We start from the raw sequence: 12298 nt of genomic DNA, 5'->3' as shown, positions 1-12298 counted from the left end.
TTCTACTACTACATCGTTTATATGTTATAACAACAAATGCGTATTATTAATTTTGAATCAAGGAAAAATTATTTTTAACACTATCATAAAAGGAATGAATGTATCTGTTATAATCGCAACATCATCTCTCATTATGGTACTCAGTTTTATACTTATTTTTATTATGATACGTCATCCGTATGTTACGATACTTGTTTTGATTGTGATACTTGTTTTTTTGAAAATATTTTTTATTTCTAGGTTATGGACCAATGAGTCCTCATCCAGGATACGGAATGACAGGTGTTCAGCCAGAATATCCTGCGAACACTTACACTCCTTACCCCACTGCAGGCTACAACTGTGGTGGAACTTATCCTGGTGGTCCTGTGACTTCTGGTTATCAAATTCCGGCAGGATACACGCCAACACCCTGTTACAGTATGCCACCCCCACAACACACGGTTGGACCCCTCGATAAACCCACCGGTAAAGACGATAGGTAAGGAACTCCACAAATTATTAATTTTTAAAATTAATTTCGCGATCGCCGAGAAAAATATGACGTTTCTGGTTCATCGGAAACTTACCACTTCAAAATGTCTTTAAAAAAAAATAGTCATCGAATCTTTTCTCATAATTTGTAGTTGGACGTTTCTTGACACTTCATTTTCGTGTAATTTTATTAGATAATTGTACTGGGAGTGCGTATAAGCTAAATTCACAATTATCCCTGATTAACCCCTTGCACTATAACGAGCTACAGTCGCAGTCAAGTTCAGCATTAAAGTATGATAAACCTTTCTTTTTACAAAATCTTCAATTTAAGTCTATTTGCAATTTCCATAATTTGAATCACTAAATGCAAAACCGGCATGAAACTTTCATTAACTTCCTTAACACTGTGTCAGTGAACAGTATCTTACGAACGTACCAAATAGATCGTCAAGGGGATAATCTTTAACGGCGTAATTAAAAATTTCGAAATCTCGTTAGAACGATAATCTTGGAGATGCAATAGACTGTCTTAAGATACATTTTATGCGTACTCCTTCGTTCCAAGCAAAGCCGATTTTACAATTAGATGATCCGAATCCCATGCACGGTATCCAATGAGCCGGACGAACGTCGACGTGCAGTTATCGTGCATGCGAGCATCGCAGATTTGGAACTTGCCTTGCGGAAAGGGTCGCGCGAATCTCTCTCGCGATATGCGCGTATTCGCGGCCAAAAAGGCACGAAGGCAGCAACGACAGCGAGTAAAGTTGGCGTGGGGGAGGCGGAGATCGCGCATACCTACCTCCATTTTGTTAATTAAAGTAATTACTCTTCGTACCGAAAGTGCCAACCTTATTCTAATTGACGTAAAGCTCGACGGTATGGTGGAGAAGGCGCGGTTCGGCGCATAAGGAGAAGAGGTGAAATGAGGGTGTGGGTGGCGGTGAGCTGCCAAGGGTGGATAAGGTCGAGGGTGAAGGTGGGGTATAATCAGTTGCCACCGCACTGGATTATGGGGCGAGACCCGCGTCGTCCCATCGAGGTTAGACCCTTGAAATGCACCTCGGATACCTCGGGCAAAACTGGTTTCCTCTCTTTTCTAATCTCCGCCTTTCCTGGAATTTCATACGTTCGGCATGTTGCCGAGATTCTTCTACGAGAGCTGGTACGAAAATATCAATAAGGTAAAATTATCGAACAAGCTTAATAATTAATCGATCTGATCTAATGACGTATAAGAGAAGACATCGCATTCGTTGAAGAAAAGAGTGAAATTAACTTATATAGTGCGTGTCATAAGTAACCCGTCGCGTAATAATCTGAATTTTTGATGGAAAATAAATATTCCTTAAATACTAATTAATGTGTAAAGAAAATTCAAGTATTAACGTAAATGATAAGTTGGGTAACATAAAACCTGATTTCGGACATTTCATAAATCTATCAATCTTATATTCTCTTTATGTTGATATCAATTGAGCTACGCAAGTAAACAAATTCATTGTGTATTATTTTATATCTTTTTCATCATTTTGTAAACATCAGTTTATAAACGTCAGTAAACCTTCGAAACTGAAATGTTTCGTAGAAAAACTTTCATACAGGACCATGATTCTCAGTTCTATTGGCATTATTTGATCAAAACTCAAGATGACCTGAAATTTTGGTTATGGACGACTAATGAAGCTGCATTTTTCTATACAGAAATATGTTAATACTACATATTTTCCTATGTATTTCTATAGATATTAGAATATTAGTCAATATTCGTGAAACAATTATATACTAAAGAGTGGACGGAGCAATGAGCTAACCGTCCACGATTCACAAAATTGTAGTTCCAAACTAAAAATTTCAATTAAATGACCTAAATAAATCCGCATTCTGAATTTATTTACTTTCTCCAAATTATTCGGAGTTTCAAACAGCTATTTCTGAGTGCATGTTCAAGTTCCAATAAAAAGAAGTAGGCATCCAGCAAATCTCGAGACCAATAATATTCGTACTCGCTGAACCTCCGTTTAACGTTAAACGAATGGTTGAAGAACGAGCGAGGGACAGCATGATAGCGTGATTTATCATCTGTTCGAAGGTAGAGAAAAGTCGTTAGACGGAGGTTGGGAAAATACGGAAGGTAGAGCATCCGGAGGCGCAGCGTTGAATTGCACTCAAGTCTGGATCCGTCGGCTCGGTTGCCGGCAATATCGTGGCTACTCAAGGGTCATCGAGGTTTTCGAGGCTTCTCATAGCCCACGGTAGTTGGTTCATCTACGAGACTACCAGGAGACGAGAGAAAAAAGCAGAAGCTCTCGTGCTCTGATCCGCGTATATTCCTTCGACCTCATCCTCCTCCTGCTGTTGCCGCTGCGCCTCTTCCTGTTCTTTCTCCACCAGTCGGCCGAACTTTCGGGATTTTTTTCGCTCTCATATGTCGCTAACACGCCCACCATCGTACACGCCCGTATCCTCCCCCTCGCCGAGAAGGAGAAGTTGCAAAGCGCAATCAAACTTTTCGTTGCTATCCAGCTTTGTAACGTTTGCGTTGCGGCTACATTCGTACCTTGGATGCCCATTAAAGGTCATGACGTCACTGTACCGTTAACGCGACTTCCCCTTCTATGTTCATTTTTTTTATATACGCACGTATGTATTTTCCGTGATCTACATTCGGACGTTGAAACGATGTTCGTCTTTTTTCGGTCACGGTGACGGCACAGTGACCGATCTGGTATAAATCGATATTTAGACCTGATGCGTACGAACAACTTTTTTTAGAGCGATTTTAACTGCAATCATCTGCTTCTAATTTTAGTTAAATACAAACATGTGATTGTAGTTAGATTGCGTGGAAAATGTCGCTAGTTTGTATCGGGTATTGAACGGTACGTTTGGACAATGTTGGTATCAGAAAATCATGGGAGATAATTTTCAACGGAGTAGATGAAGCTGTACATGCTCTGAAGGATGCGATGGGCTTCCATAGGGAATATTGCGATGTGGGAAGAAGATGGCACCTTTCGTTTGTACTTGGATTTGGAAATTTAAAAATTTGGAAACTTGTGGGGTATCAGATTTATGGATTTATTCATTCCAAAATAAGGTTTCAGCAATTTAAAAATTTTGACATTTAGAAATGTCCATCATTTCAGAATTAACAAAACTTGGTAATCAAAATGTTTTTATTTCAATTATGGACATTCGTAGATTAGTTTTATAGATTTAGCAATTTTGAGATTAATGAAATTTTAGAATTTATAGCGCAGTAAGTTTACACCTTTAAAAACAAGATTTTCAAGTTTCCACATTTAACCTCCAAAAATCGAAACTAGCTAATATAAGTCTTGTTCCCCTCCGTGACCCTCACTCAAAGGAAGCCTACGTTGCCCTCAAGTGCACTCCAAGTACTACATATACTGTATAATTAGTCCCCATTGAATCATTCATCATCGGTCATCCATCGTACGACGTCGCCAGCAAATCCATAGTAGTAGGACTATCGAATTAGGTGAAGGCATACGAGAGACGAGCAATCGCGTTCAGAGTGTCTTATTGTTGATGTTATTCGGTGCAGTATGAATATAAGGCGGCACTCGTTGAATTTCGTGTCTCGGCCCGCCCCTCGTGGTCGCGATGGCAAGGAGCTGATACAGTGCCCCACGTCGACCTGTGATGGCATGGGTCATGTCTCGGGAAACTACGCTACCCACAGAAGGCAAGGCAACATTGACATTGACACTGACATTGAACATTCGCCGAACTCCATCCGATTGTGTATATTTATTATATTGGTATAGCGATGCAGCACGCACGCACGCACGCTGAAAACGTACACGTACACACACGAGACACACACACACACACAGGCGTACATGATGTTCCCCGATTTCCCGTTTACGTCGGTCCAAAAGCAGATTCCTCGAGTAGTTTGATCCCAGTTTGGAAACTCGGTCCCAATCACACACGTCGAGTCGCACACGTTGACATCTGGTTACAATACGATGTCACCGATATCGTGATAAAACATAGATGGATCCATGGCGTAGTGGCTTCTTAAGTGTTTTGTGACACTGAACGTTTATCTAGAACAACCCCTCATTCCCCCCATATCCTGGCTAAACCAGTCTTGTACTACCTATCTCGATATTGTTGTATATCTATATTACGTGTGACTATCCGTTGGTATAACTAGTTATTTACGATGTAACATTTTAGTTCTGTTATTTTAATTCCACGGTTTGTTCTATCTTTTTCTTCCACCTGTCTCTTTGTGTACCTCTATATTACATATACACCCATTCCCACTTCTTGTTGCGCTGTCGATATATTATCAAAGTGTGTAGATGAGTTTCGTGTTGAATGAAGTACCAGTTGCTCCCCGTTTCGACCCGACCCCTACGAAAAGGGATGGCAAAATCATTGAGACGATGGCGGCGATCGAGACGAAAGATCGCGCGTCTACCGTGTGCTTCGAGAAGAGTTTCGTTTCCGTACGCATATATGCCTAATCGCATATTTAACATGCATTATATGAATCACCGAACCCGCCCATTTAAGAACCGCTTCGCCAGCCTCAAGTGGGCAGCTTCGTAGCGAACTGTTGCCGATGACCATGTCAGAGCAGAATCCGAATCGACGAGAATCACGAGAAGAGCACCGCTCGATTGTTTAATTAGAACGCAGAGACAATTGGCAATTGACGAGTTTCACTGGGGTCAGGTATGAGTGTGCTCCCTGCTCTCCCTTTCAGTGTTCCTAGACTAAGGCTGACCTTGTATTGACACGAACCTGAAACGCGGTCGATCGTACGAGCGACACCTCATGAGTGATCCAACTGGAACACGGCGTTGCCATTTGCATGCTATCATATGTATTATATAAATCGTTGATTGCCCGTTTCGACTGTGCGTCTATTCACCTGATAATAGAAAACGATTAATCCGTTATGGGATCGTTGATCATCCCCAAGAGAGAACGTATCTTGACACGAGTCTTAAAGCACCCCTATCGAATGTCTTCGTTCGAACTGGACGCAAGGCAAGTCGTCTGAGAATAAATTGTGCTGAAGGCTGTTACTTGTGAAAATAGTTTTAACACCCCGTGAAAATGATCTCGATGAGCTGCGATTCTTTCGATTAACTGAAATTTCTCGATGAAAAACTTGCAGTCTCATCGGGATCTTTTGAATCGTTAGCACTTGATTTCGAACGTAAGTACTCGAGACTTCTTGGCAACGTCGCGTAAATTGCATGCGATGTGTTGCTGAAGCCATCGTTGGATGTTTCTGAGGTGTGCGTTCGTAATCCTGACCATGGGGATTGATGCGCTACTTCTTCAAATTTCAATCGACGATGATTAACTTTTCTGTAATTGACTGCAAGCAGCGCTGAATCGTCATGGTATATGTTAGGTCGGATTTAAACAGAATCTTTTGTTTTATTTGCAGCTTGTCCGGTTGCCCGCGGGCTGATCGCTCCCAGATTCAGGCGCACTCGCAAGAACTGAAGTGCCCTACGCCAGGGTGCGATGGGTCTGGTCACGTGACCGGAAACTACTCGTCTCACAGGAGTTTATCCGGATGCCCACGGGCTAATAAACCTAAGAGCAAGCCACGAGACGGGCAAGATTCTGAACCACTCAGGTTTGTAATCAGATACGTTCGATTTTTAAATACGCATTCATCGAAGGAACAAAGAACAATTTTGTTGATTATTTATTTGGAACGATGGACAAATGTACCCAAGAAAGTGCAGGTATGCACTAGTGGATGTTGATAGATATTTAATTTTGTAATTTTAAAATTTGAAATTTTCACCTGCCTAAATTATTAAAACTGTACATTTCAAATTTGTATTTAAATTATAATATATTTTGTAGTATTGGATAATATTATAAAATACTATAAGTTTTATAGTATAAAAGTATAAAATATAATACTGCCGGTTTTATAGTATTTTATAGTATTTTGTAGTATTATACATATAGTATATTTTAGAGTTACCATATATATATGATATGTGCATTATTGTGCATTTTAATTTGCAAATTGTCAACATTTCAAATTTATAAATTTGTATACTTATAAATATCAAAATGTAGAAATTTTAATACTTGAACACATCTACACTTTCACATTTGAACTACGCATTTAAAAAAATTAACATTTCTAGATTTTTCAATTCCTAAACTTGAAAATTTTTAATTGGAAACTGAAACATTTAGAAGTTTGAAAAATCAATATTCCTTAATTTCTATGTTTATAAATTACTAAATGTCTAACTTCATAAGTTTTCCAATTATTTTTGCTTTTTAATTTGAAAATTTGAGAATTAATACATTTGGATATTTTAAGAATTTAGATACGTGAAATTCCTATATTTAAAATTGAATACTTTTAAATTTTCTAATTTCCAACTTCCAAAGCTCTAAATTTAGGAAATTTTAGAAACCTGGTAATTTAGATTTTACAAATTACTAAATTTTAAATTACTAAATAAATAAATATGGCGTTTTTGAAATTCTCATATTATCCAGTTTTTGATCTGTTTGGCAACTTGCAAAATTTCTCAGTAATTGAAAATTTAGTAACTTAAAATTTGGTACACTTAAAATGTAAAATTATATTTCTAAATTCTTGAAGTTAGTAGACTGAACATGTACAAATTTTAAAAATATCGAAACGTAGTAACTGTGTTTTCTGTTTTCTGAATTTCGTAAATATTTAACCTTTCAAATTGCTAAAATTGAAAATCTAATATTAAATTCCATAACTTTTTCAAATTTCCAACTTATCGAATTACCACATTTCATTATTCCTAATTTTAAAAGCTTGTCAAAATGAAGATCTGAAATGTAATATTTCTAAATTTTCAAAGTTTTTATTATATTTACATTAAAACATTTTCATGTTATCAAATTTCAAAATTTGTAAACTTGACGTTTCTCATGCACCCAACTTTTGAAATTATTAAATTTCTGAATTTTTATATTTACAAGTTTATCCAAATGTCCATAAATTGTCCAGTTGATAAAAAATGTATCCAATACTACTCTAAAAATGTTTTCTCCAAAAAATAACGATTTATAATATACTATTTTTTCTACAAGAATCAATGTTAAAATATCTTTAAAAATTATAATTGTTGATAGGTACAATTTAATCCAAAAAACGATCCACAAAATTTTTCCCTGCTCCTTTGATGAATACTTTTCGAAAATATCCTATATTAACCCCATCATTTCTAGCTTCAGACAAAAGCAGCTTCTAATATTGTTACCCATCTATTCCTTAAAAATTAAACAATGATTAAAAGTAGTTGTGTTATATATCAGCGGTTCTCAACCCTATGCTCTCGAACGCAAATGTTCTTTGCACGGAATCATTGCAATTTATTAAATAACAAACAAATAATATTCTAACCGTAAAATAGAACTCTTCTCCTAGTAATAATATTGACTTCTTTTTTAAATAAATATGAACAGAAACTGCTGATGTATGAAATGTTGTTTATTGTAATGGCAAGGAATGATATACATAATAAATACGTCACGTGTATTTATCACATCGCTGCTTGGCATTAACAGTGGCACAACTCAAAAAATGTAAGTTTTGCAAGAGAGATCTTTTAAAAACTACTTTTTCAAAAATACTAGATACAGTTCTCATTATTATTACGTATAATTATTAATTCATTATAAATATGTCGTTGTAATAATAAAAATCTTGTATTCAACACAAACTATCAAGTTTGTTTAAATTGCAGCTCTATCAATGCCAAGCAGCGATATATTCATAATTTATTAATTTTTTATAATCATACGACACAAATTGTCATTAACCCCTTAACGTATGATCCTTCCAGTCAGAGCTAATTACTACAATATTAAAACAGAGACGCGTAAATTTTTATAGCAATGATTGCATAAATTATGATTAAACTGCCGTTTGTCGCATTTGACCTGTAATATACGAGTATGGCTCAATATTATAAGTCAAGGGGTTAAAAAACATTGAATCCTGCTACATTTCCAGCCTCAAATGCGTTCACGAGCATAATTAAATTGAGAACCTCTACTATACAAAAACAGCATGTTTAGATCTTGTGTTGGGTAAAGGGGATTAATCAACAGACTCTCTGGTCTTTCTGCAACCTCTGCAACTCGTGCTTCTCGTAATCGCGATCTCGATTTGCGTTTTCACCGCGTTCGCACGTTGCACGCAGCTACCTGACCGCATTGCACGTACCAGAATCCGTTGAGAACCCGAAAAGGGTGAACCCATCCCTAAGTCGTATCCCTAAACCCCTTCTGCTTGCTAACGCAAAGACGAAGACGCTGACTAATAACCGGCGGTTTCCGCTCGTTTCATGCTCACTCTGTGTGGATGGATTGTATGGTGATGGTAATGGTGGTGTTGGCATTTCGGGCTACAGATGTCCAATCCCCGGCTGCGACGGGTCCGGTCATGCTACCGGCAAATTCCTGTCGCATCGCAGGTAAGACTTTACGGCAGCTTATCACAGAGAATCTGATTTTTAACCCTTTGCACTCGAAGCGACAGTTACATTAATATTCGTACACAATGCTAGTTCTGCGTTTCTTGTTTTGCATAAGAGGAGCTATACAGACAAGAGGGCCGTTCACTGTAGATTGAAAATACATTAATTTCTTTCTGCTTTAATATTTAGTTGGACAAATCATTTAACATTCTGTCGTATTTTCACGTCTCATTAATATTCGCTGGTACACTTTCTACAAGCTGGCGATACTTAGAGGCTATACAAATTGTGGGATAGGTTTGATTTGTATGTAAAAGTATGGAATATAATTCTGCTTCAGTATAAAGTTGTACTTTGAAGTGTGAACAATTAAAATTTAACATGCAAACAGGAAATAATACTGGGATTGATAAGAGCACGGTTATTAGTAACAAAGAAGTGTGTAGTAGACATCGTTAAAAAATGAAGGGAAGAAGATTGCATCGAATTTTGGAAACAAAAGAGACAACCACGAATTTTGAATGGAAGAAGAAGAAAAATTAATACGAGTTAAAAAGATCTACACTATAGTACTGTATAATTAGCTTAGGAAGTTTATCGTGAAAGTGGAAAGAAAATCATTGCTGAAACCGTGCGTGAAGTAGTGAGAGACAGTGGATATAATGAACGAACAACAACAAAAAATCGTAAATTAATAAATTAGAAAAAGACTGATTTGTGCCAAAGAATTTCTTGACACGTCTCAAGATTCATGAAAGGATATTTTCACTTACGAAAGTAAATATTCTATTTTTGATTCGGTTGGGAAAAGTGTAGTATAGCAGAGAGTAATTGATGTTTTAAAACCAAAAATCCAAAACTTACTTGAAAGCATGGAAGAAGTTCTGTGATTTTATGAGCGTGCATTTCCAGCGCGGGCGTTGGAGAATTACTGTCTATTGACATTTTAGATAAGAATAGACATTTGAAGCTTCCAAAAAGTAATTTATTAAAAAGTGTAAATAATGTAGGAATACAAAGTATCTTTAAATTTTATTAAAATATAATCCAAAGTACAGAGCTCGAATAATATAAGAATATTTATTGTATAATTGTTCAAATTTACCTTTATCTCCACAAGCCACAAACATAAATCCCACAAAGACCGTACGATATGAAATAGATCAAAGAATACACTTCTAATACTTGAAAAACATTTTTTATATATTGCAACAATTACGTGTAATTATTAAACATTAAAGGTTTGCAACGAAATATTAAAATTCTAGCTTATCTTACATTTTATATATAAATTCTTTGGTTCATATCAAAAATATTCGAAAATTACTGTGACGTGAAAATATGATAGTAGCTTCATTACTTAACAAACAAAATTGTATCTCTGAACAAAAGACAGAAATTACTTTCCACCATGTACAATAAAATCTTAACTGGCCACAATGGAAACTGAAACCGAGCAGTGTGTAGTATTATACAAGAAAAATAATTGGTTCTTCTTTATTGTAACGATAAAAAAATTGAAAACAGTAAGGAATAATACGTTGTTTATAATTTTCATCCAGTTCACAATGAAACTATCGACAAATAATGACACTTCATTTAAAATTAAAAGTAAAGTATAAAAAAGAAGTAAACAAATCATTAAATATAAACTAATATGCACATTATTTTTTAAGTTCACTCAAAACCAACATACCTTTTATAAAAACCATCTAAAAAAGTTTTATAATTTATAATAAGAAAGTTGTAAATCAGTAATTGGTTCAATTTGAAAAAAGTGGTAATGAAATAATTTATTATCATATAAATTATTAAATCCGTTAGTTTCTCAATTTTCGCGAATATTCATCCATTGTTTTTGCAGTAGGGTAACTAAATAAAGATCAGGGTGTACTTGCGTCATAATGTAACAAAGGGATGGACATAGCACGTAAAAATAATGTACAGATATATAATATGTAATAATATAACATGCGAGATATAAAATGTGTCAAGAAATATGTAATGATTAATCATATAATGTGTAATCATTCAACGGGAAATTATCTAATCTGTAATAATTTGACGTGGAATAAACTAACGAGTGATAATCCAACTCGCAGTAATCTAACGAATGGTACTGCAACATACATATAACAATCTACTACATGATAATCCAACGCATGATAATTAACCTATAGTAATCTAACGTGTAGTAATCTAACGTGTGGTAATCTAAAGGTGTGGTAATTGAATGCAAGGTAATCTAGTGCGTTGTAATTCAATGTGTGATAATCTAACGTATGGCAATATACGTGGTGTGACACAAAAGTAACGAGACTAGGTCTGTAACTTGAAAAATCAATGGAATTGACAGCAATTGTTTTTGTAGCATCATCCCACATACCTCCTCTATCCATGTTGCCAATTTCGATTGAATCGGTCATACCATTTGGAAGTATTGCGTTATTTAGTGAACACGTGCAACTGCATTCTGCCGGAAAAATGTCTAACGTAAAAACCGAACAGCGAATAAACATCAAGTTTCTTGTAAAATTTGTTGAAATCTTTTGTAACATGTGATGAGACGTGGATTTTTACCTATGACCCAGGAAGTAAGCGCCAGTCAATGGAGTGGAAGTCTCCAGGATCCCCAAAACCCAAAAAAGCACACATGTCAAAATCAAAATTCCACATTAATGAAATTGTAATGGTTGAGTGGTTTCCCAGTGGTCAGACTGTTAATCAACACTATTACATTAAAGTCCTAAAAAGATTTAGTGAAAAAATTTGGAAAGAAAGGCCACAGTTATGAAGCGATGGATGGTCGTTGCACCAGGACAATGCATCCGCTCACACGGCACTGTCTGCCAAGCAGTTTCTGACCAGTAAAAATATTACTGTGATAGGGATCCACCTTATTCACCTGATTTGGCTCCATACGACTTTTTTCTATTTCCTAAAATTAAATTTTGCTTAATGGGAACCCATTTCACCTCAATTAAAGAGGTTCAGGCAAAAACGGAGAATCTCCTGAAGGGACTTCCAAAAACCTCGTTCCAGAACTGTTACCAGCAATGGCAGCACCGAATGCAAAAGTGTGTGAATGCTGAAGGGGACTACTTTGAAGGTGATAATGTCACGGAGAACTGATTCTGAAAATACAATGATTTATTGGACTAGTCTCGTTACTTTTGTGTCACACCTCGTAACTAGTGATAATTTAACGTGTGATAATTGAATGCAAAGTAATCTAATGCGTAGTAATCTAACATATAATTCAATGTACGGTAATTCAACGTATAATAACCTAACGCGTGGTAATTCACTGTATAGTAATCAAATAC

General features: G+C 36.1%; 1 protein-coding gene across 2 annotated transcripts in view; it reads left to right on the top strand.

Annotated features, from left to right (window-relative positions):
- The window catches only part of LOC105662425 (uncharacterized), a 503073-nt gene that overhangs the window by 482710 nt on the left and 8065 nt on the right, over nt 1–12298 (top strand). For both annotated transcript variants that reach the window (XM_076537797.1, XM_076537798.1), the window contains exons 13-15: nt 241–481; nt 5921–6115; nt 8907–8969. In XM_076537797.1, coding sequence (XP_076393912.1) covers nt 241–481; nt 5921–6115; nt 8907–8969 — 499 coding nt within the window. The remainder of the gene's footprint in view (nt 1–240; nt 482–5920; nt 6116–8906; nt 8970–12298) is intronic.

This window comes from Megachile rotundata, chromosome 12 (assembly GCF_050947335.1).
Source record: "Megachile rotundata isolate GNS110a chromosome 12, iyMegRotu1, whole genome shotgun sequence".
NCBI classification, from domain to species: Eukaryota; Metazoa; Arthropoda; class Insecta; order Hymenoptera; family Megachilidae; genus Megachile; species Megachile rotundata.
The sequence above is the reverse complement of the archived record's forward strand: the minus strand, read 5'-3'. Positions and strand labels throughout refer to the sequence as shown.